Raw genomic sequence first — 22,938 nt, 5'->3', positions numbered from 1 at the left:
TGAGGTGTCACAGGGGGGTGGCGGAATGGGGGTTTCCATCAGTTCCTCATAAGTAATCTTCCTTCTTAGCGGGAAAGGGGGGGGTGGGCATTCCTTACACTCTTCCCCTCCTCCAGCATGGGGTCCTCCACAAACTTCTTCAACAGGGCTCCATCTCTTCACCAGCTGTCCCAGCGTGGGTCACTGCTATGGAGTACAGTCATAAAATCATAGAACGTCTCTGAGTCTCTCAGGCCCACACTGCTCCATCCTGGTGCCCCCCAGTCCCCCCAGAAAACATGCTGTGGCCTGGGGCCTGTCTCTGCATAGGCTGCAGGTCCTGCCAGGAGCTTGCTCCAACACAGGTCACTGCATCTTCTACACTTGTCTCCCCGCTCCAGCCTGGGGCCTCTCCACGGGCTGCAGGAAGCATCTCTGCTCCCCATCATCTTCAGTGGGTGGCAAGGGGACAACCTGTTCCCCATGCTCTTCTCCACGGGCTGCAGGGGAATCTCTCCTGTGGCACCTGGAGCGCCTCCTCCTCCCCTTCTTCACTGACCTTGGTGTCTGCAAAGCTTCTTCCATCTTCTCACTCCCTCCTCTGGTGGCAAAAAGCGTCCACTTGTGGGATTTTTCCTAAAATATTTGACCACAGAGGGGCTGTGACTGGTGCTGATGGGCTTGGCCTTGGTCAGTGGCGGATCGGTCCTTGAGCTGGTTTGGCCATGCAGACCCACAGCAGCAGTTAAGTACTGAACACAGCTGGAGTAAGTTTATGGGAGGGATAGAAAGAATCTGTTTCCTCTTCTTGACATGAAAACCAGCATCTTCCCCCCCAGAGGCTGTATTTCACTGACAGGTGCCCTATCGAGTTCCTGCGTTACTGTGGCTGGTGTAGTTCCAGAAAACTTGGGGGTCTGGTAGAATCCTCCTTATCCCAATGCTCTCTAGGCTGGAATAAAGTCTATGTCTTCTGTCATAGGATACCATTTGCCTTTTCTGTTCCCAATTAGACATTCCTCCAAAACGCACCAGTTCTCCCAACATTTCTAAGGATTTTTATCCTTAGGAGCTGCCATTCAGCTCCATACGTTGCAGTTCTGACCACTACTTCTGCCACTACACAACTAATGCTCCATAACATATCAGTAATTACTTCAGAAAAGGTGTGTGCTACATCAGTTTATTTTTGCCACCAGGGACTGATTATGTAAGGAGTGGACAAAGGTGATGACTGCTGTAAATCTTAACTGCGAGGAAAGGTTTACATTTTATAAACAGGTAGTAATAATGTCTGTAATAGAGGATAAAAATTGTCAAGTATTCTGTGGTTTTTTTTTTTTCTTAGAAATAACTGAGCAATCTCTGTGCATACTTGCTAAAAAGGCACCTTTTCTTTTTTATAGCTGACGTAGAGAAACACGTGCTTAAGCTGGTCTTTTGCATCGCTGATAATGTGACACATGTACCCCCCATTCTTTATTAACTCCTGTCTCCATTTCTATGCTGTGTGTCTGTGTTCTAGCCATCTAGTTGTAATTGCAAAAATATTCTACCGTGTGTGCGTTTCTTTGGCATTTTGGCCAACTGGCCTTTATTTTGTCCGGCTGAAGGAACCTCTGGGCAGAGGGAGAGGATTGAAGGCAGAATTCGTGTCGTCCCCATGTCTGTCAGAGGTGGTTACCTAATACATAACACTTTAACCTACTTCATTGGGAAAAAACATCAAGGTGGTGTTGTCAAGGCTAGTAACGAGGAAGCAGAAGGAAAGTCCAAACCAGTCCCTCCTTAAAGTTTAGCTTATTCTGTTGGCTCTGCATGGAGAGCACCTTTCCAACAGGCTCCTTTCTCTCCCTCCAGAACAGCGTGTTGGGAACTGTGAAATCTGCCAAGGTAGCGATGCATTGGAGCAGAATTGTTCCCCAAACATCTCAGCTAGAAATAAAATGGTTGATCCAGACCGGACATTCTGTGTCAGTGCCAAGTTACCTCTAGAACCCTGCATCAGGTGCGGCAGGACTGTTTCTAGCTGCTGCTGCTGGTGATGGTGCCGGAAAACATGCTTGTAATGGAGCCCCAGCAGGCTCCTCCACCCTCTTCTGGCAGTAGCTCTCCAGCTTCTTGGGAGCAGCGTGTCCCAACATTTGCTCTGTGCCCAGGTAAAAGGGGTAGGCAGTTGCATCGTACGGCATACAGCGGGAAGCACGAGTCCTCCCTGAATTTATTTCAGCGAAGGATCGCTGGTAGACACTCTGAACAGATTACCTGCAGGGCTCACATAGTTTTGTCAAATGACAGCCACAGGACAAAAGCCCGTGGGACTGGTGTTGGCAATCCCACTGTCCCCTCTGTGCCCCAGGAGGCTTCCACTGAAGGACACTCATCTGTCAATTTGAGAGACCACCCCCCCAACTTAATCTTCATGCTTGTCATCTAGCCCTTTCTGTAGATCCCGGTATGCTCTTTAGAGAATTTAAATCCAAACAGAGATACTATATTGTGGTGGGAATTTAACGAGTAAGCTGACGAGTAATTTCAGCAAGTACTGTCTACTAAGAGAAAGGCCTTCACCAGGGACAGGGACGGCAAGAGAAGCTTTGCTGCTAAACAGTCACATTACAAGAGTGAGAAATGTCACACTGAAAAGGGAGCAACTTGGTACCAGTTTACTAAAGTGCAAAACGATGCACAAGGTGTGTAGCTGACTTTAATTGAGGTAGTAAGTAGAAACCTAAGGTTTTCCATAATGTAGGTGTACTAATGGTGGTCATGGAGAAACACCATGAACCTCAAGGTTTTTTAAAAGGCTTAAAGGCTTTTAAGCAAAGATTTTAATCACAACACAGTCACGCATAAAGTTTGTCCTTATTTTGATGTACTCAGAGAAGTCACATAAATTTTAATTGGAGATGCACATGCAGATTAGGGGAAAGAAGATTTCAGTGCATTCATACTTTCTGCTGAGACAATCTGCAAAGCTGAGTTCATATTGAAGGGAATACAGAATAAAACAAACTCCAAAGTGGCCAAGGTGTCAGTTAAGATCTATTGGATTCTCCAATCACCGTGACCATGACTGAATTTGTTTCATTACATAGGTATCCATCTAATGATCCTTATACTGAAGCTCTGAAGTCCAGACTGAAGAATACACAGCTCATTTGGACAGAAATTTTGACAGAACGATGCGTGTTTCCCAATTGCTGCCCAGAAAATCATGTGGTTTGGTAGGCTTGTACTAGTGCTAAAGCACAGAACTTCCCAGTTTTAGCCCACAAGGTTTCACTTTGGTGTGACTGAACTGTAATACATCCTTAAAGAAAAGCTATCAAGTGTGCCTGGCTTTTTTTCTTCGCTGTAACAAAAAGGTGTTTTGTTGTGAAAATGTTTCTGTTTTCCAAAGATGACTGCTGTTGGTCCTTCTGCCCTTCACTACCATTTATTTCACCTCATGTACCTGTAGGCTGATGGAATAAAGTTTCTAATGAAAGATGTGAATGCTGTGACGTTTTTTCCTTTCCCTTTCTTTTGCTGAGGGTGGGTCTAGAAATAGCGCAGGAACTATAAAACATGTTACACTTACCCATGCTGGACAACCAAGTCATGTATTTGATGGCATACAAGTCTCTCTCTTAGAGACAGCAAGTAGTTCCTGAGATGCTTTGTCATAAATTGTGGTGGTTTGGTCCTGGCTGGAGGCCAGACGCCCACCAAAGCCGCTCTATCACTTCAGACTTCACTTTGGTCATGATTTCACTCCCTTCTTCCCCCGCATTGTGGCACAGGGAGGGGCTTGCTCTAACGTGGGTCACAGCATCTCCTCTATGTCTCCACCTGTTTCATCTAGCGTGGAGCCTCTCCAGGGGCTGCAGGTGGGGTCTCAGCCTTTTCCATGGGCTCTGGGGGGACACCCGCTCCACCATGGCTTTCTCCACAGGCTGCAGGGGCATCATTCTCTCCAGCAGCAGGGCGAGGCCTCCTCTCCCGCCCTCCCCGGCCTTGCTGCCTGCACAGCTCCTTACATCTTCTCACTCCCCTCTTTGGTGGGAAAATGCACCTGCCTGCGTTTTTATTCTCCTAAATGTGATTCCCTGAGGCGCTGTGACATTGGACGATTGGCTCGGCCTTGTTCAGCAGCAACTCTGGCCTTGAATTAGCCCATGTTTACTCTCTCGGGCCTGCAGAGAGCTTCTGGCTGCTTCTTGCAGCAGCCATTTTCTGCAGCCCCCCGCCCCCTTTTCCACCAGGACCCAGCCACGCAAAACTCTGACAGAAATCAAGGCTGATTTTGAGCTCCTGAACTTCTGTGATGTTCTGCCTGTTCCTGGAGGAGCCACGTCCAGAAGTAGGGAAATTCTTCCAAGCCAGTCTCTTCAATTTATCCCTTTACCCTTGAGAAAGATGGGAAGTTGACTTCACAAAAGCAAGATATTTTCCCTTTAATAAATTAATAATAATAATAACAATGAACGCCTTGGAATAATGACTAAGGAGCCAGTAACAACGTACAAATGCAGCATAAAGGGGCAGAGCATATGGCAGTTTCCCCTTTGTAACTCTGACCGCCAACGATTCATTTCAAACACTGGTTACAGGCAGATGTGTGGGAAATTGTTATTTCTTTTAGTTCTACTTATTTATTGCTTTAACTATTTTTCCAATTTAGTTAGAGTTTGATCAAGGATGAGATTTGGCATAATGGAAGGAGAGAAAGGCAGGAGAAAACCCACAAGAGTGAGCCAAGTGCTTCGGGCTTGTTCCTCAGGGCTCAGTTCTAGGGCTAGTTCCAGTCAATCCTTTTATCAGTGATCCGGGGGCAGGGGTTGGATGCACCGTTAGCAAGTTTACTGATGCTACTAAACCGGCAGCCGCTGTTAAGTCTCTTGAGCAAGAACAGGCCTTGCAGTGGGCTGTAGATACACTGGAGCATGGGGCAGTCATCAAGGGCATGAAATTTAACAAGACAAACTATTGGCTTCTGCACCTTGGGTGGGTGGGTGCCAGGCACAAGTATAAATTCACAGAATAACAGAATATCCTGAGTGGGAAGAGATGCACAAGGATCATCAAGTGCAACGCTTGGCTCCACACATGGCCGGCCAAGCCAGATCATGTGACTGAGCGCTCAAAGCTGTGTCAAGGCAGGTTCAGACTTGAGCTCAGGATCAATTTCTGTATCAAGAGGGTGATCAAACACTGCAACAGCCTTCCTCAAGGGATGGCCCATGCCCCGTGCCCATCCGTTTCAGAGGCATTTGGACAATGCCCTTAACAACAGGCTTGAACTTTTGGTCAGCCCTGGAGTGGTCGGGCAGTCGGACTAGAAGATTGTTGGAGTTCCTTCCACCAGGGACAGTTCTGTTCTGTTGTGTTTTATTGTCCGTCAAGGTTTGTGAAAGCCAGAAGACCACCAAAAAGTAGTCATCTGACATGGCAGCTTCTGGAAGCTGCCTGAGTGCCATGTTTACTGGTCACCAACGGACAAGCGTGACGTCACCCAGCCCTGTAACCCAGCACACAGGGGTGCCCAACGGCCTCAAGCGCAGACTCCAGCTGAGCAGCCAGCGAGGCTGGAGTGCTGAGCGAAGGCTTGGTGCTGCTGCCTTACTCAGGACGGTTTTCCAGTGCGGTATCCCAGAGATACTGAAGGGTGTGTCCAGGGCACACGCGGCGCATCTTCGAGCGCAGCTTCCAGCTGCTGCAGCGCCATTTGGAGGAAGCAGTTCACCACCCGCAGCTCCTCCCAGCCCACCGCAGCCAGAACAGCATGGCCACGGAGGTGGAACACCGCTGTCCAGTCTGCCTGGACAGCATTGACAACGCCGCCTTCGTGATGCCATGCCTCCACCAGTTCTGCTACGCCTGCATCCTGCGGTGGGCTAACAGCAAACCTGAGTGCCCCCTCTGCAAGAGGGGAGTACAATCCATCTTGCACTCGGTGCGGGCAGACCATGAATTTGAAGAGGTCCACATCAGACCACCACGAGAGGACTCAACATGGCCTGCCATACCTGCAGCTGGAGGAGCGCCCGCACACCCGGGGACCGACAGCCCCCCTCGCCCGCTAGCTGCCCAGCCGCCGGCGGTGGAGACGGTGCCCAGGGCTACAGTGGGTGGCCTGCAGCCAGACACCTGGGCATCTCTCTTTGATGAGCACCCAGCCCTCCTCCAACGCTTTCTGCCGTGGCTACAACAACACCTGAGGGCCACATTTCAACGGCAGCCTTCCACAGCAGATGTGTTGGAGGACCTCATCCGGGCCGTCCTGGGCTTATACGGGCTGGATGAAGACGTGCTGGTCCGGCTGCTGCAGCCCAGCCTGCAGGAGCGCGCAGTGTCGTTCGTGCGCCGGCTCATCAGTGTCGCCGTGCGGCGCTGCCGCAGGGAGGCCCGACGTCTCCTGGGCCTGGAGGATGGCCCTGCAGCCGAGGCGCGGGAGGGCAGGCCCACCTCTGCCCCCCATCCTGCTGCCTCCAGAGCCGGCTCTCCTGCCCCTGGACCAGCCCCCTCCAGCAGCCCAGCAGGGGCTCGGGAAGAGGAGCGCCCCAGCACCTCGGCCGCTGCTCTTGCTGGGCATCCCACCAGCCCACACCACGCCCCCTCTCCCATCCACGGGGAGCGTGAAGAGCCGGCGGCGGGTCTGGGGCAGGCTGTGGCAGGTCCCTCCAGTGCCAGCCAGGGCAGGGACCGTGCCCCTGGGAGACCAAGACGAGCAGCAAAGAGGAGGGCCAGGGGCTCCCAGGACTCTTCCCAGCCCCCCAAGAGGCCACCCTCCCAGGAAAACTAGACCTGGGCCCAGGAGCTGCCAACACCAGAGCCGGTCCAGCAGCTGGGGCACACCCCCATCACTCGCCACCCCAGCGCTGTCCACCACCTTCACTGGACCCAGGAAGTGCACTGGCAGCAGCAGAGGTGAGTTGTGGGGGAAACCCTGGGCAGCTGGGAGGGTTGCCTGGTGCTTTGTAAAGGCTGTAAAACTGAAGTAAATGTTTTCTCTCCGGCTGGCAGAGGATGAAGGCACGAGGGTTACGGGTAGCTGGGCAGCTGCCGACTTGCGCAGCCTGAGGCGGCACGCAGCGGGCCGGGAGGGGGGTGGGGGGCAGGTTGCGGGACCGGCACCCCCACGTGACGCGAGGTCCGCTGCGAGCGTGGCGGGGGAGCTGTGCTGCTCCTGCGGCCGAGCCCGAAGGAGCCTTTTCCTGGGAGGCGGGGCCACCCGGAGGTGCTCGGGGCCGCGGCCTTCTGGCTGGGCCAGAATGTCTGGGCGGTGCGCAGCGGGAGGAGGCGGTGGGCTCTGGAGGATGGGCTCGGTGAGGCCCCGTGTCGCGGCGGGAGGAGGGCACGCCTTGGCACCCGTCGTCCGCGGCGGCGGCGGGGAGGGAGCGTCTGGAAGGCTTGGGGCGGGTGAGGCTGGGCGGTGGGCGGCATCCCGGAGCGAGCGGTGGGTGTCCCCCGGTCCCGGGTGCCGTCTGGGGCCGTTGGGGCCCTGTAGGCAGGTCCGGATGTTAAGACGCGGTCCTGGGGGCAGCGCGGGAGGTTGTGCCAGGTGGGGCGGAGGGTCGCTGAGGTCTTTGCCGGGCTGTGTGTGTGAGGAATGTCGGCGGGGTCCGCCCCGGGACGAGCTCCGGCAGCCGTCCCGTCGGGGCGACTTTCCCCCCTTGGGCAGCACACCTGCGACTGCACGGTGTCTGCCCCTCACCAGACTGATTCTGGTGTAGGCAGTCTGTCTTGTTGCCCTTACTCTGAACCGTCTTGTCCTAAAGAAAGGCTGCACTGGCCCCAGTGCTCCTTGCTGGCAGGCTCTGGGGCTTCTTGCAGCGTTACGGTTGTGGGTTGTGAGGCAGATGAAGCTACAGAGCAAGACCCCTTGCGGCCTCAGTGATGACTGGCAGTGGTATTGGAAACCACCAGCACTTCACGGAACTTCCAGCTCCTGATAGCTTGCTAGGTCCTGTATAGTGATCTGCTCCTGCGAGTCACCCTCCTGGTGACCAGGCTTTCTCCCGGCACTGGGTAGTGTTCAGATGCCTCCTCTCAGGGCCCTGTGCTCCAGCGTTGCAGCTCAGGCTGGAAGTGCTAGATCCCTTGTGGTTTTAGCTGGAATTAGCATGATTGGCAGTAGAAATCCTTACCCTTGAGGATCTCTTAGCATAGGATAGAAGTGATGCTTCAGGAAGTCTGTTTCTGGAGGATACCTTGTTGCAGTGCTTTGCCCTTTCTAGTTCGTTTATAGTGCCGTGAAAAACAAACGTTTCTTTTGGGCAAAATCGTCTGCAAGTGCTGGAGCTGTTGCATCATGACATTTACCCTACGTCAGTTGGTACAAACTGGTTGAATGCATGTGGTTCTGTGTAGCTGTGTCTTTGGGTTTACGTAGTCCCATGAAGATAACACTGTATACTAGACCAACAGTTCTCTGTGGTCATCAGTGGCTTGTGGAGCTATGTAAGCCCTCTATGATTTCAAAATAACAACAGCAAGGGTGTTCAACTGTCCTGGTTTTGGTCCGGATGGAGTTAAATTCATTTGTAACAGCGGATGGAATGCTGTGTTTGGGAGTTAAAATGGGAGTAGTGCTGATAACACCCTGATGTTTCTGGTTGCTGTCAGACAGTCAAGGACTTTCTCAGCTCTTCATGAGAAAGGAGAGGCAAAGCCAGGACAGGTGACCTAACTGACCAAAGAGAGTATTCCACGCCAGTTACCTCCTGCCCAGGATATCAGGGGGCTGACGGGAGGAAGGCCGAGGGCGGCTCCGGGACGTGCGGTTCTTGGGGGACGGTCGGGTTCTGGGATGGCTCTGGGTGGCACGGCCTGAGTTGTGTGGTTTGGTGAGAAACTGCATTGTGTATCAACAGCTTCATATATTTTTGCTCTAGAGTCCTGTCAACATTGTTATATTGTATCTTTCTGTTATCTTAGTAAACTCTCCTTATCCCAACCCACGGGCCTCTTATTTCTTGGTTTTGGGGTTATTTGCCCCTTCCTCTTCCTTTTCCCTTCCCTTACCACTTACCCCTTACCCTCCCCTCCCCCCCTTCCCTTTTCCCTGCTCTTTTCCTTTAAGGAGCAGGCAGCTGTGTGGATCTCGGCTCTCAGCCGGGGTGAAACCACGACAGAGGTGAAATCAAGCAGCAGCTGAAAGGAGCCTTGATGAAAGAAAGTGTTTCTGGGAGGGTTTGGTCAGTGATTACAGATGTTGCACAGTGGGAAATTCTCTCTTTGTTTGCAGTGTATAATTGGAAGAAGAATGACTTTAGAAATACTTCTGCGAGGAGGAACGTGAACTCCCGTAGGTGAGTGAAAAGACAAAATCTTACTGCAAATTCTTCTGCTTAGTGAACATTAGGGGAGGGCTGTGTAGCTCCTTTCTGAGGGATGCTGAGATGTGCTCATTCGTCAAGGTCAGTCTGTTCCCCACCAGGCAGTTACTGACCCTTTCATCCTGTCTGCAGAGAAGCTTTCAAGTTAATTGAAAAGGTACTCAGAACCCACAGTCCCTGGGTCATCAGAGCTTTTAGGAGGTGTGCTGCACAGGAACCATACTTGCTTTCCGAGTCTGGGCTCAAATGCTTAATCTTGAGTTACTTTATTTCCTCTTACAACACACATTGGTTGTAAGAGGAAATACACTTTCTCCTTTGTGATTTCAATGCTTTCATTTGGTTTTGATGCTCCTTAGCCTGTCCAGACTAACACTGGCATCCTACTTTTTGTATTTTTCAGTTTGGTCATAACAGTAATTTTCCCTCTACATTAAACATAGCTGTATACACATTTTAAACAGCAGTGAGGGTTTTTTCTTTTTTCTAGAGGAACCCCCCCTGTATTTTTGTAAGTGGAGTTCTTTATAAATACCTGTGAGTACTTTTACTCAACACATTACCTAAGGCTTTTCCTCTGATACTTGTTAAATGTAGTAAGCTGTCAGTCCTCAGTAGCTACTGAGGTAATGGATATGATGGAAAATATTTTCCTGCCAATTTTTCAGACATAAATTCCTTTCTGTAGGGTTTTTATGTTATTAAAATGTCCTTATGGAATTGCTACCTCAGGGAGTGGTACAAACAATCTCGGTCTGGTTTACCAGACTTGGGAGGAAGCAGGGGGTTTTAGGTGACTTCCTCTGCACTGAAGAACAAAAATCTCCAGGTGTTAATCTTAGTCTTTCATCCTCTCCTTTTCATCTCCTGAGGCCTTTCTCTTAATTTAGGGGGTTTTAAATAAGCACATAGCTTTACTTTTCCACAAGTAGTGCACTGTACAGGTGTAGTCAAAGATGCTGGAAGATACTTTCAATGTAATGTGGCCTTCAAAAGAAAAGCCAAAGTTTTCAATTACTGTCACTTCTGATACTCACCAGAGCAGTACGAGACCTGGATTTTACAGGAATTGTGTGCAGTGGAGAACTTGTTCAGTGTAAATGAATGTCATTGTACTTCTAGGTAGGTTGGAAGTAAATTTCCCTGGTTTCTTGTGGCGTGTCTGGAGGTTTCTTTAGCTTCTCCTTTAAGCAGACAGGGTCATAGAGTTCAGGTCACGGAGTCTGGAGCCCTAGGCCCTTGCAAGCTCTGCCACTATGCCTGGTGTTGGAGAAAGTGCTTGCAGTCAGTTTGATGGTGGGTCGGGAGCATCTGTGGCAGTGCTTAAGCTGGAGAGGGCTCCAACTTCAGGGGTAGTTGTGGTTCTTTACGGGCAGAGCGGGGAGACTTCATTCTCTGTCTCGCCTCTTGCCACCTTTTGCATCCTGTCATGCATCAGCTCTGAAAAGAACAGGTCCTTGGAGTTACTACAGCTCAGTATTGCAGCAAACACTATGCCTATTTCTCAATATATGACTTTTTTTTTTCCTCTCTTTTTTGTCTTACAGTTTTCTGTAGCTGAAGGAAAATGATGGAAGAGAGTGGAATAGAGACAACTCCACCCGGTACACCCCCACCAAACACAGCAGGGGAGACTACAGCTGCTACCACTGCTGCTACAGGTAGGTCATTAGGTACAGAAACTTCCTCAGAAACTCAGTGATATTTATTCATGTCTTTTTAAAGCACAGCAGTTCATCCAGAGGTGTTGGGATCAACCTAGAGAGCTCTTCTCCAGGCTGATGGGAAGAATTTGTTTCTTTCTCATGGCAGTATGGCATACATCTGACAGAGAGTAGTGTAAATGTTTTTATTATTCTTGAAACTTTTTGATGAAGTCATGTGGATGCACTTAGGGTTTTTAAGGACGTGGGGACAGGGAATACTGGCCAGTACAGTGCACAGTGAGATGAGCAGCACAGAAGGGAGTTCAAACAAGTCTACAGTCTTGTGGGGGATAGTGAGAAACGTGGACGATCACTTGGATTTTACTATTGTGGGTGGTAATCAGAGCACTGAATCTGATTTTTCCAGAGTCTGAACCCCATGTGCTTGACTACCGAATGCTCAGTTTTCTGACACATCTGGTAACATTACCTTGAGTCACACTAGTGCCGTGGACTCCCGAGTGGAGCGCTCTTAGCCCCAGGAGGATGTGCTGGGCGATCCATTGGGTGCAGGAAGAAAATACCAGAGCATTCCTTTATAATAGTTTTATCTAAAAAAAGAAGAAAAATCAAGCTTTACTCATATTGAAGATACTTCTTGGCATATATTTCAGAAACCACCAGAGACGTGGTAAAAATGTCTGTAATATTAAATGCAAACAATATGTTGACAAATGGATTTGTCAGGAAATTCTGTTGGAAGGAGACATAGAAAACATTGCTGATGATTATAAGAAACAAGCATGAGAACAGATCACAGTATGGAAGGTTTGCTGTACAGATGTTCCTAACGTGTTTCTGCTTATGGTTTTTGCTAAATTCTGTTTCAGTAATGAAATACAGAAAGAACAACTTTATTGTCAAATGCTGAAGGAGGGCTGTGCTGGAGAAGCTGCATCCTCAACAGTGAATGATTTCTTTAATAAAAGCCATGTTTTTATTAAGACTGCCTCAGAGTAACCATTGATGGAGTGATTGCTTTGACTAGGCTAAAAATGGATTCTCGAATAAGGTTACCGATCTATTTCCACCCATGACATTTATTGACCGCCTCATTCATAGGCAAGTTACTGCAGCAGTGAAAGTGGAGCTGGTGCACAAAGGGCTACAGGATGCCAGCAGTGTGGTTAACTTTATAGAAGTTCTCTTTAAATAGTAGGGGTTGTTTTTAGCTGCACCTTGTAATGGTAGAGGAAGTGACCGTGAAACTTTTGTGCATCGCACAGAGGTTTGCTGGTTGTCTTGTGGCAAGGGATTTAAATATGGCTTCAGCTTTCTTCTTGTACCAAAACAGACTTGCAGACTCGCTGACATTTTCTGTGATGACAAGTGGCCATCAGCAGTGTGCTACCCAGTAGTTATTTAAAAAAACCCCAAAACACACTTACAGTTTGTCCCTTCAAGATAAAGGTGGTTTATCCCTTCAAGATAAAGGTGGTGTTTTAAGAAGGAGTTACCTACTTCTTTGTAAGAAAGTCATGCGTTTGAGAAAATTGTTATTTGAAAGTGTTTATGTTGTCAATGCATTCCTGTTGCCAAAATCATTGCAAGTGTCACACAAAAAACCCTTTCCACTCTGTATATGTAAATTGGCAAAGAGAATTTCCTGAGCTATGTAAAAATCTTCCAGATGAATTAGCTTTGGTGGATTTTGAGCCCATTTGTTAGGAATACCAAAGTGCAACACCTTCTGATGATTTTTCCAGAAGAATTGAATGACATCAAGGAAGATGAACATTTGCTAGCTGAATTTCAAGATAAGCCTTCATATACTTGATGGCTGGGAGACGAAAACAAATAGCATGATTTTGTAAGCACATCCAGCAACACCTTTTCATTTGGGTCTGTGTGTCTTTGTAAGGCATTTTTTCCAGGTGTGACAACCATTAAAGCCATAATCGGAATATAGAACCAGACCTCCAAATTGCTGATGTAAAATTAATGAGGCTTCTGTAGTAACATTGCTCACACTACAATATTATTAATGGTATTCTATAGTGTGCTAACCATTAATAACATAACATATTGTTTTATGAATATACTATTCAAATACTAATTTTCAGTGGGAGCAGAAGAGTTTCTTGATCTTTATCTCATCCTTTTAATATTTCTGTTCTGTATGTTTTAAAATCTATGGAATATACTAGGACAGTGGCCCATGTAAGTATTTTGTAGCTATGTTGGGGGTGTGCATGTTCTGTTTTTTATTGACTGGTGTGCGTGATAAAGTTTGGAAACGACCTCCTTACGGTAACTTGGCACGTCACTTGACTGTCATCAATGTTTAGGCTGAGTGCAGTTTCACATCTGAGCTGATCCAACAGCTTAGTGCTGTAAAAACCAGTGTTTTCTGTTTCTCTGGCTTAATTTTCTGTCTAAATTTGGTTTAGAGAACAAAATTGGCTTATCCAAGGATCAGCTGGGGGCCAGACTGAAACACAGAAAGCAGAGCGTTTAGGAGCCTGGGTAGCTGGGTGCCAGGGAAGAGAGGGCTGCCTGGGGCTCAGCCCTTCTCATAGACCTGTACCTCTGCAGTAAGTCCCAGCCTCACAGGTCCCCTGAGTGCATTTCTTAATCTAAAGAGGGACACTTCCTGCATCTTCGTTATTCCTGTGGATGAAGCAGGAAGAAGCGTGCTAGCTGGAAATTTCTGAGGCCCACTTCATCTGCTACAAAATGAGTAGTCAAATGTTGACTCGTCTTTTTAGCTGTGATAAATAGGGTCAGAGAAGAAAAGAGATTCCAGGCTACTATCTCCAGAAATCGAGGGCAATTGGTGGTGGTTGCAAACTCAAGCAGAACTAAACTTTTTTCCTTTGAAAGGAGAAAAGCAGACTTGGTCAAAACTTGCTTGTAAACTAGCTGAACAATTACATACCTGAATCTCTGAGATGAAGGCTCGGTGTTTCTAAAATTCCATTTGTCTTTTTTTCCCCTAGCTTTGTCCAGTCCCCTTGCTACACCAAGCCTGTCATCTTCTCCTGAGTGCTCAGCACCTCTGGCAGCTGGAGCATCTCCACTTCCTCCTCCTATGATGACTTCATCTTCTTTTCCACTTGTGCCATCTGCAACAGTTTCTACTATGGCGCCACCTCTAACTCCAGCCCGACCTCCAGTTGCCCCTTCGTCTTTTAGTACCTCTGTGTCGCAGTTCTCTACAGCTCCTTCATTAAGCTCTACTGCTGGCTCTGGTCTTCCTGCACCTCCTGCTGGTCCCCCGATTTCAGGATTTTCCATGTCTTCAACATATGATATCACCAGAGGCCACGCTGGTCGAGCACCACAGAGCCCACTGATGCCATCATTCTCTGCACCTCCCGTCACAGGTAACCTTTTGTATATAGACCTTTGTGCTTGTGAGACAGGATGAGGGGTCTCCTGGGTGGCTACTTCAGCAGTCTGCTAGAGTCCCACAAGTTCAGCTTCTTTATTATTCTTGTGACACTTAATTACTGAGTAGCTGCGCTTGGAGGAATGGAGAATGGCCTTTGAAGTACGATCACGGTGTAGGACAAGAGTCCTCTTCCATAGAGTTCTGCTAGCACTCAGGCTCACAGAAAAGTGTTTGAGAGCAGTATTTTAAAATGTGCCCAGGAAAGCCCAGCTGACCATTTATTTCTGTGTTGCTGCTGTTCAGCTCAGAGGCAATTTCAGCCATTGTATTTCCACGGAATGGTAAGGTATCTCAGGCTGTAATCTCCTAATGGGCAAGTTTTTGTTCTGAGAAGCTCGCTATCTGTAAGAAGTCGTCCGTCACATGAGAGTAGCTTCTCTTTTCTTGCTTCTGGCTACTAAATTGCATCAGGACAGTGAAAAATACTTGCCTGCCATGCAAGCGAGTGCTGTAGTTGCTGAACTGAGGTGATTTTCTACTAGCCTAATGGAAACTTAGCTCTTCAGCTGCAGTTGGGCCAGGCTTTAACCATTGTTTGTGACATGTCTTTTAAGCAGTCTGTCCAGAAAGACCTATGGAAATTTGAAGACAATAAAAAGCACCACTCTTAAGCTAACATGTCTTTGTTTAATTTTACACATCAGGTGCAGGTAGGCTCGGTTCTATGAGCAGATATTGTTGAACTTATTCACAGTAGTTGCCTCTGCTAAACTCTAACAAGCAGGATTGTTCTGGGGCCTTCAAGAAATGAAAGGAATCAGCCCAGTATTATTCTATTCTTCCTGTTCATTTTCCTGTAAAACAATTGCATGTTGCTACGGCATAAGAAATGAAACGCAGTACTTGTGTCTTGTTTTTCCCTCTTCCTAGGTGTCTTCGCAGATCCTATTACTCAGCAAGCAACTTTCTCTTCCCCTTTGGCTCCTGGAACTGGTTCTGCAATCACTTTTCCTGAGGAGCTTGAAGACCCCAGAGTAGCTACTGCCCAAGGTGGAACACTTGCTGGAGGGCTGTGGGGGTTTATAAAGCTCTGTGGTTTTGTATGTTACCTTTCAGGAGGAACTACCATTTTTTGTTGTCTCTAACAAGATACAACTTTTAAGTGCATGTTGCTCTAGGTCCTGTCTTTCCTCTGTGCTCAGTTGCAGGTGGCTGTTTTTAATAGGCGCGTTTGCTGAAACTGTGCTTCTTTCCTTTCCAGAAGAGGAATGACTACATAAATGCAGGCATCTTGGTGCTCGTGACAGGGAGATCCTTCTACCTTAGAGGTTTTGTCACATGCCCTTAAATCATGGGAAATGTCAGAACCTCTTTGATTCTTTGTACATCCTGGTTTTTTTTATCATTTCCTAATGAACTGAATTGGTTTTTTAGGGGATGCAAGTCCTTCCTGTTCTAAACCAAACAAGTCTCCTCAGGGAGAGGCAAATAAGTGTTTCTTCCACTGAGGAGGGGTTTCTTAAGAGGTGTCTGTGGTATTTTGTAGGATTTTTCTATTCCGCTAGAGGGCACGGAGTGTATAATGCAGAACAGATAATCCTTGTGGTGCGATCTGATCGTAGAGAGGAAATAAGCAGCAACAACTGACAGCATCTCATGAGCCTGTAACCTTTTTGGAGCTGTGACATGCTACATCTGAGTAGCGTCGTGAAGGCTGTGGCAGAAAGATGCAGGGACTGTGTGTGAGCTCTGAGCTGCCTTCAGGAGCAACACTACTATCTGTACTGTGCGATAGTAAATCGGAAGGAAGAATCAAGATTGACGTCCCAGTGGGACTGGAGACTTTTGGAGGGGCTTTCAAGGCCTTTTGAAGAAGAAAATCTGGAAGAATGAGTTGTGTGTGATGTGGCATAGTGAGCCCCCCTTTACTCCAGTGATCTTGACAGTGCTACAGTCTTAAAGAGCAAGATTAATCGTCCATCAGTATGGTGAGAGCAGAGTTGTCGTGCTGCTTTTTTCTAGGGCACGTGTCTTATAATCATAAAAAGACAGCTTCTTTGGTCTTCAAGTAGAAATGTCTTCCAGTCACCATATTCCTCTTGCTTTTTTGCGATAGAAGGTAATGTTCCAGAAGAGAAGGTTTTCCTTGTGACATGATTTTGTAGCCCGTTTGAAAGGGCAGTAGTGAATTAGTTGAAAAGCCAATCTCATCCACGTTATTGTTGCCTGTATACCAGTAGGATCCAGCAAGTGACCTATGTCTGTTTCTGGAGAATGTGTATGATTGACTTCAACCCAAATGTAGATTCTTTGATTGGAGTATTAAATGTTGTACGTGCTCTGTGTTTTCCATGACCTCTGAGAATTTCCTAGGTGGAAGAATGAGGAATCATTAGTTGTACTGAAGCTGTCAAGTGTTGGATGTGTGGAAGCACACGTCAGAGTCAGGTTTTTAAACATCAGACAGAATCTGTGAGGCTTAACTGTCAGTTGTTGCAGAAATGCAAGCTGGATTCTCTGTTGAAGTGCATACACGGCAGTGCTGCAGTTATCTCTGTTTCTGCTCTTGAAATCGATTGAACTACCTTTTTTGCTCTGCTGTTCTTCAGAAATCCAACACCATTCTTTCAGATGTCCCTCAAGGTAGATAATAGGCCAGCAAGACCCTGTCAGTGTTTGTGCTTACATTTAATGAACTTTTAGGTCTGTCAGCAGCTCCACCTGGGATTTGGCTGGAGAAGATAGAGCGTTTTTTCAGCGTTGTTTAGAATCTACTTATAAATTGAGGAATTTCAGCTCAATTTCAGCTGTAAAAATATTTGTTAGTAATGGGCCATTCAAAAATAGGTCCTCTTGTCTGTAAGGTCATAACAAAGAGGCTCTTCAGTTGGAGTTGTCACAGTTTGAGTCTAGCTACCGAGTCTGATGATAGCTGTAATTAGTATTTGTTAAATGTTCAAGACTTCCCGTCCCAGAATAGGAGGAAATCAAGTGTGTTGCCCACCATCACTGGCAGGCCTGTTTCTGCATTGGTGCGTGAGAGGATGGCGGTGATGATATTTGGCCTTTGCTGTATCCGAAAAGTCACGCACTCCTGGTCACGTCTTGCAGCATTTGTGCTGGCGAGTGAGATGCACCAGGCATTACAAAGTGTAAATGTGGTAAGAAGACCATGAAGCAGCTTAATACTTGGGTTTTGTTTGGTTGGGTTTTAACTGTGCTATTGTGAGTTTCTTGGGGAAAAACGAGAAAATAATATGGAAGTCTGTTTGCTTATGTTTAGGGTGTAGCTGAGAATCCCATGGTGAAGTCTGTTCTTGATAAACCCAAACATTCAGTGGAGACCATGATTACACCGCTGGACCCTGGCATGGTTCCATATATCAGTAAGTATTTGTGACAAACCATTAAGTAATGCATAGAATGTTAGATTAATGTAACAGCACTTGAAGTTTATCTGGAGAGTGTGTTAATTCTGTCACAGTTACGTGGTGATTTCTCAGGTGCGTTGTCCAGTGAGACTCTCACTCTGCAGGCTGATTTTTTTATGTGCGTCTTAAGGTTCATTTACTTGTGTATTCTGCTGTAGTTTAGGTAGTAGCATAGTAATACCCTTCAGTTCAGGTTGTGAGAGATGAGCAAGTTACAGAGAACAAAACGGTGACAAGTCCTTGTCTGTAATCTGGAAGTCACATACTTTTTTCCCTCCCTGTTTCTCTGTTTGAGGGAGTGATATGGAATTGAGTTTAAAATATGCTGTATGTGTTCTGTTGGATCTGGTGATTAAATCCCGGTGTGTAAGGTATCGCATTGAGGGTCGACAAGCCGAAAGGTAAGCGTGCTCACAACGGTGTTTACATCGCTTTTGAGGCTTTCTTCTGACTTTCAGCTGTTCTGCTTTTCTAGCCCAACAGTATTTATACTATTTTAGGAAGCTCAGCAAACTTGAAGCAGTTCCTGAAACACTTGGGAAGAACATTGAAAAGGCTAAAACAGTCTAATAAAGTCTCAACTACCAGAGGGGAGGTTGTGGGGAGGTGGGCAATGGTCTCTTCAGCCAGGTGAGAGGAGATAGGAGAAGGGGAAATGGCACAAAGCTGCGCCAGCAGAGGTTTAGATTGGATATTAGAAAGAAATGTTTGCTGAAAGGGTTGATGATCTACAAAGGTCTCTTCCAGTCGTATGATTCTGTGATTTTGTGAAGTATTGCTGAGCATTGAGCCTGGAATGAAAAGCATAGTATCTCAGTTAGAGCTTTAAAATGAATAGGAAGGAGCAGCATTGTGGTAGTCACAATTTTGTGTTTTACTAAAGTACATTCATGTCACGTCTAACTGAGCTGAGATTTCTACAATTTGTCAGAGTACTGGACAGGTTTTATGGGTTGGGTTTTTGTTTGGCTGGTTTAGGTGTTTTTTCCTTGCTGTGTTTTGTTTGTTTGTTTTGTTTTGCTTTTTGCTTTTGTTGCAGCAGTCTGGTGAGCAGTCCTCCTTCTTAGTTGTGCTAGTGCTGCTCTTTGCATGTAGGTGAAGCTGGTCAGGAAACTGATGAGGCAGAGAAGAAAGCATTAACACCTTTGTGCGCTTTGTTTTTCTGAGCTGTCACTCAGTTGGACCTGTGGTGTGATCCAGCTGACCACATTGCTGCACCATTGTACTAAAGCAGTGGGCAATATGTGGAATAAAACGGGATCAGCTCTCATAGGGGGAAAGGGTGAATCAGCTTGGTCTCGGTAATCTGGGGAAGACTTAAGGGGGGATCTGGTCAATACTCCTAAATATCTGAAGGGAGAATGGGGCCAGACTCTTTTCAGTGGTGCCCAGTGACAGGACACGGGGTAATGGGCACAAACTGGAACGCAGAAGGTTCTCTTCCATTCCCTACCATTCTTTGATTCTCTTGAGTGCATCCAGGCAGCTTCTGAGTATGTTTGAGGATGGAGACTTCCTCGTGGTTCTGGACAACCTGTGCCAATGCTTGGTTACCTTCATGGTTAAAAAGATCCTTCAGATGTTTGTATGGAACCTCCTTTGTTTCAGTTTGTGCCCATTGCTTCTGCTCCTGTCCATGGGCACCACCAAAAAGAGTCTGGCTTCTTCCTCTTTGCAGGCTCCCTTCAGATATGTGTACAAATCAGTGAGATCCCTCTGGCTTTATCTTCTGCAGGCTGAACGTGCCTATCTCTGTCAGTCTTTCCCCCTAAAAGAGAGATTCTAGCCCAGTGGTTCATCTAGTTCAATATTCTGTCTTCAGCAGAAGCAGCAGGAGGTGAATGTCAGGATTATTCTTCTAAATCCATGAGTTGTCATCTTAAATGAGCACTATGCTTTGTTTCAGGTGCAGAATACGCCTCAGTTCCTGTTGTCCTTTTTTCATTGATGAATCACTTAGGAAGTAAAAGTTAGGTGACTAGCTAAATTAAGTGACTTCTGCTTCAGGAAAGAACTTTTGTGCAACGTGTGAGAAAGAGAAAACCAACTGAAGCATAGTCTTAAGATGTAGAATGTATTTAAACTGGCTTGTAATGGGAATGAAGAATAGTACACGCTCATAGATATACATCTCTCTCTATATATATACACACACCTGTGTTTTACAGAAACTGGGGGAGAACTGGACATAGTGGTTACTTCTACCAAAGAGGTGAAAGTTGCAGCCATTCGAGATGCCTTTCAAGAAGTCTTTGGAATGGCCGTTGTTACTGGAGAGGCTGCGCAGTCTAACATCGCACCCCAACCTGTGGGCTACGCTGCAGGTTTAAAAGTAAGTACTAAAGTACCTCCAGCACAGAGAAGGGCAATGGAAACGTAGGATGAGAGAGTGGTTTGGTTTGGAAGTGACCTTACAAATTGTCCTCAGTAGAGGGGGCTGAAACTCTCTGCACTAGACCACACTGCTCAAAGCCACATCGAGCCTGACCTTAAGCACTTCCAGGGATGGGGCATTGACCCAGAAAAATCTGATTTTCCCTAAGGGGAATGTCAGTCTGTGGCATTGGGAGACTTCTCCTTTTCTTGTTTTTGGTGTAACTTGCCGCCTGTTCCGTTAGATCATTCTGAAGCTGCTTGTTGGAATAGCTTTTGGGGTTCTTGTGCAAACGCGGTCACAGCAGTGAAGAACATTTATGTCCGTTTTCTTCTAAAGCAGTTGATTGCCATCACATCTGGCAGGCATTGTGATATGACTGTAGTTTGAAAGTGTATCAGGCATTTGTTCTTAGTCTGTCACTAGCACAGTACTTTGGGATGAAAACTAAACATGAGAAATTGAATAGGAAAAATGTAATCAGAAGTTAAGAGAGCCTTTGAGACTGGGTTGTCTCCCAACTAATTCTGTAGGTGAAAGACAGGTTGATCAACACTTGCCAAGGATCTTCCTGAACAGCTCCATTCTTACATTTAGTATGTAGGAATTCATTGTGCAGCTTTTCAAACATGAGTTTTATCATAGCTTGTGTTACTGTTTGAGATTCCTGTTTGGGAAAGGCTATGGTGCTTTTTCATGACTTTTTTGGTTTTTCTACTGTTGAATAAAAAGAGTAATTTTTTTAAATCGCTGTTTTCTGTTTAACTTGAAAATTCTGCTCCACAGGGGTTTTTTGCACTCATCTCTGAGTGTTGTATGATGTGATTGAAAGAGAATGTTGTCTAACAGATCATGTTCCCATGTAGGGAGCCCAAGAAAGAATAGACAGCTTGCGCCGGACTGGAGTAATCCATGAAAAACAGCCTGCTGTATCGGTAGAAAACTTCATTGAGGAATTGCTTCCTGACAAGTGAGAACTTGAAATATATCCCTGAGGTGGGGAGAGGGTTGTTTCTCATTGACTCAAAGGGTCTTGCTTCCAGTGCTTTAAAGAATAAAATGTCATTTATATGTAGACACATATAAAATATATGAAACAACCGGAGCCGTAGAATTTTTTACAAGGGAACACAGGCACTTCAGTTTTTTATATATACATGAGTTGATACATGCAAATTTGATTTGAAAAATGCTGGGATGCCTTGATGTAAGTCATTGTTACATTTTTAACTACAGTTGTATTAGAGGTTGTAAAACGGTCATCATTCAAGGGCTAACATGTTGCTTTTCAACAGACTCTAACTTGGCTGTCATTGCAGGTGGTTTGACATTGGATGTCTGATTATCGAGGATCCAATTCATGGAATTCATCTGGAAGCTTTTACCCAAGCAACACCAGTGCCTTTGCAATATGTTCAGCAGGCGAGTTTTCTGTTTTCTTATTAATGTTGGATTAAGACTTAGGATTTAAGATTTAATTTATGATGTCAGCTCTTACTGGTAGTAGCTACACTTGAATTTCTTAGTTTATAAAATGAGGATCAAAAATATTTTTGAGTCATGCATTGCCTAAAAATCTTCAGGCCTTTGTAGAAAAGCAGTTCTCCCTTGGGAGTCTTCATTCTGCAGTACATGGCACTTGAGCCGCTGATTTTAATTCTTGTTAAAGAAGAAGAAATATTCCAAGGAATCCCAGTGCCAAATAAACCATCCCATGATCAAAAACCCCCTGGTGTGAAAAGAGCTAATCACACGCAGAGTCGAGGTGTTCATTTCAGTTCTGGTCAGAACAGGGTGCCAGGCCTAAAACACCAGCACGTACACCCAGCACATCAAGCGTGCCTTTTTTATTACAGTCAGATGTAGCCGATCGGTGGTGTGAAACTTCCTTACCCACCTTTCATTCACCGTCACCATAAAGACGTGTTTTTCCTCATGGTTCAGAGACTTGGTGAGGCCTTGTAATTAGCACCCGCATGATTCACAAAGCGGGGTACAACTCGGCATTAAAATCAGTACAGGGGAGTTAAGGAGACGTCGTTTCTTGATGCTATTGCAAGGCTAGATTTGTGTTATATGCACTTACAAAAGGGGCAGAATACTTTGCAGGGTCCTCTTCTTCTAAATTCTTGGTCCATGAAGAGATGCCATCCTGGTTACTGTAATCTCAGAAGGTACCGTGAAGGGTACGTGAAGTGTCATGTACTTTGCACTCTGAACCCTTAACTTTTCCTACATCGGTAACAATTTCTACATGATCGGAGTTAACTTGGGAGAATCGACTTTAAATTCCCGTTTTGCCTAAAACCTTTTGGCTGAGACAACACTGTCCTCACCAGGAAGACAGTGTTTCAGAAGGTCATGAAGATGATGTTTAAAAAGTAAGTGGAGTTGCAGTGCTGGAATTCCAGATGGTCATTTGGAGACAATCCATTCACAGCTGATTTGTATAACTTCACTGGGAAACATTTGTAGGGGGTTATTAGCTCTATTATTACGCTGCACCTTTGAAGTAATGGGGATTTTATTGCTCCCCTCAGGGCAGAGTTGCAAATACCTCGACACTTGGATACCAGTAAGGGATTGAGGCCAGTACTGCGGAGGCATGATATGAACACATATACCCCTTTGACCTCAGTCAGAAGGCTCTTGTGACTTCTATTACATTTTGCCGTGCCTTGTGTCAAACATAGTGTGTTTGGAAAACACAGTTAGAAAAGGTTCTCATCAGAGACTGCTGAGCGTGATTGCCAGAGGACTGCCAGGCCCTGAGCATCTACAGGGGCACAGA

The 22,938-nt window shown here is 46.4% G+C and overlaps 2 protein-coding genes across 2 annotated transcripts in view; both read left to right on the top strand.

Moving 5' to 3' along the window:
- The window catches only part of LOC311203686 (uncharacterized protein), a gene marked incomplete at its 5' end in the record, with an annotated part of 63,058 nt that overhangs the window by 17,560 nt on the left and 22,560 nt on the right, over nt 1-22,938 (top strand). The gene's annotated exons all lie outside the window — the stretch shown is intronic.
- On the top strand, nt 10,870-21,593 carry LOC311203237 (protein PRRC1-like; the record flags this gene model as incomplete). The annotated part of the gene is made up of 7 exons (XM_084277892.1): nt 10,870-10,963; nt 13,948-14,334; nt 15,273-15,430; nt 17,626-17,728; nt 19,942-20,105; nt 21,014-21,117; nt 21,467-21,593. 7 exons carry the CDS (start codon nt 10,870-10,872, stop codon nt 21,591-21,593), a joined length of 1,137 nt encoding a protein of 378 aa, XP_084134018.1.

This window comes from Gallinula chloropus (assembly GCF_964237585.1).
Source record: "Gallinula chloropus genome assembly, chromosome: Z".
Classification (NCBI taxonomy): Eukaryota; Metazoa; Chordata; class Aves; order Gruiformes; family Rallidae; genus Gallinula; species Gallinula chloropus.
The sequence above is the reverse complement of the archived record's forward strand: the minus strand, read 5'-3'. Positions and strand labels throughout refer to the sequence as shown.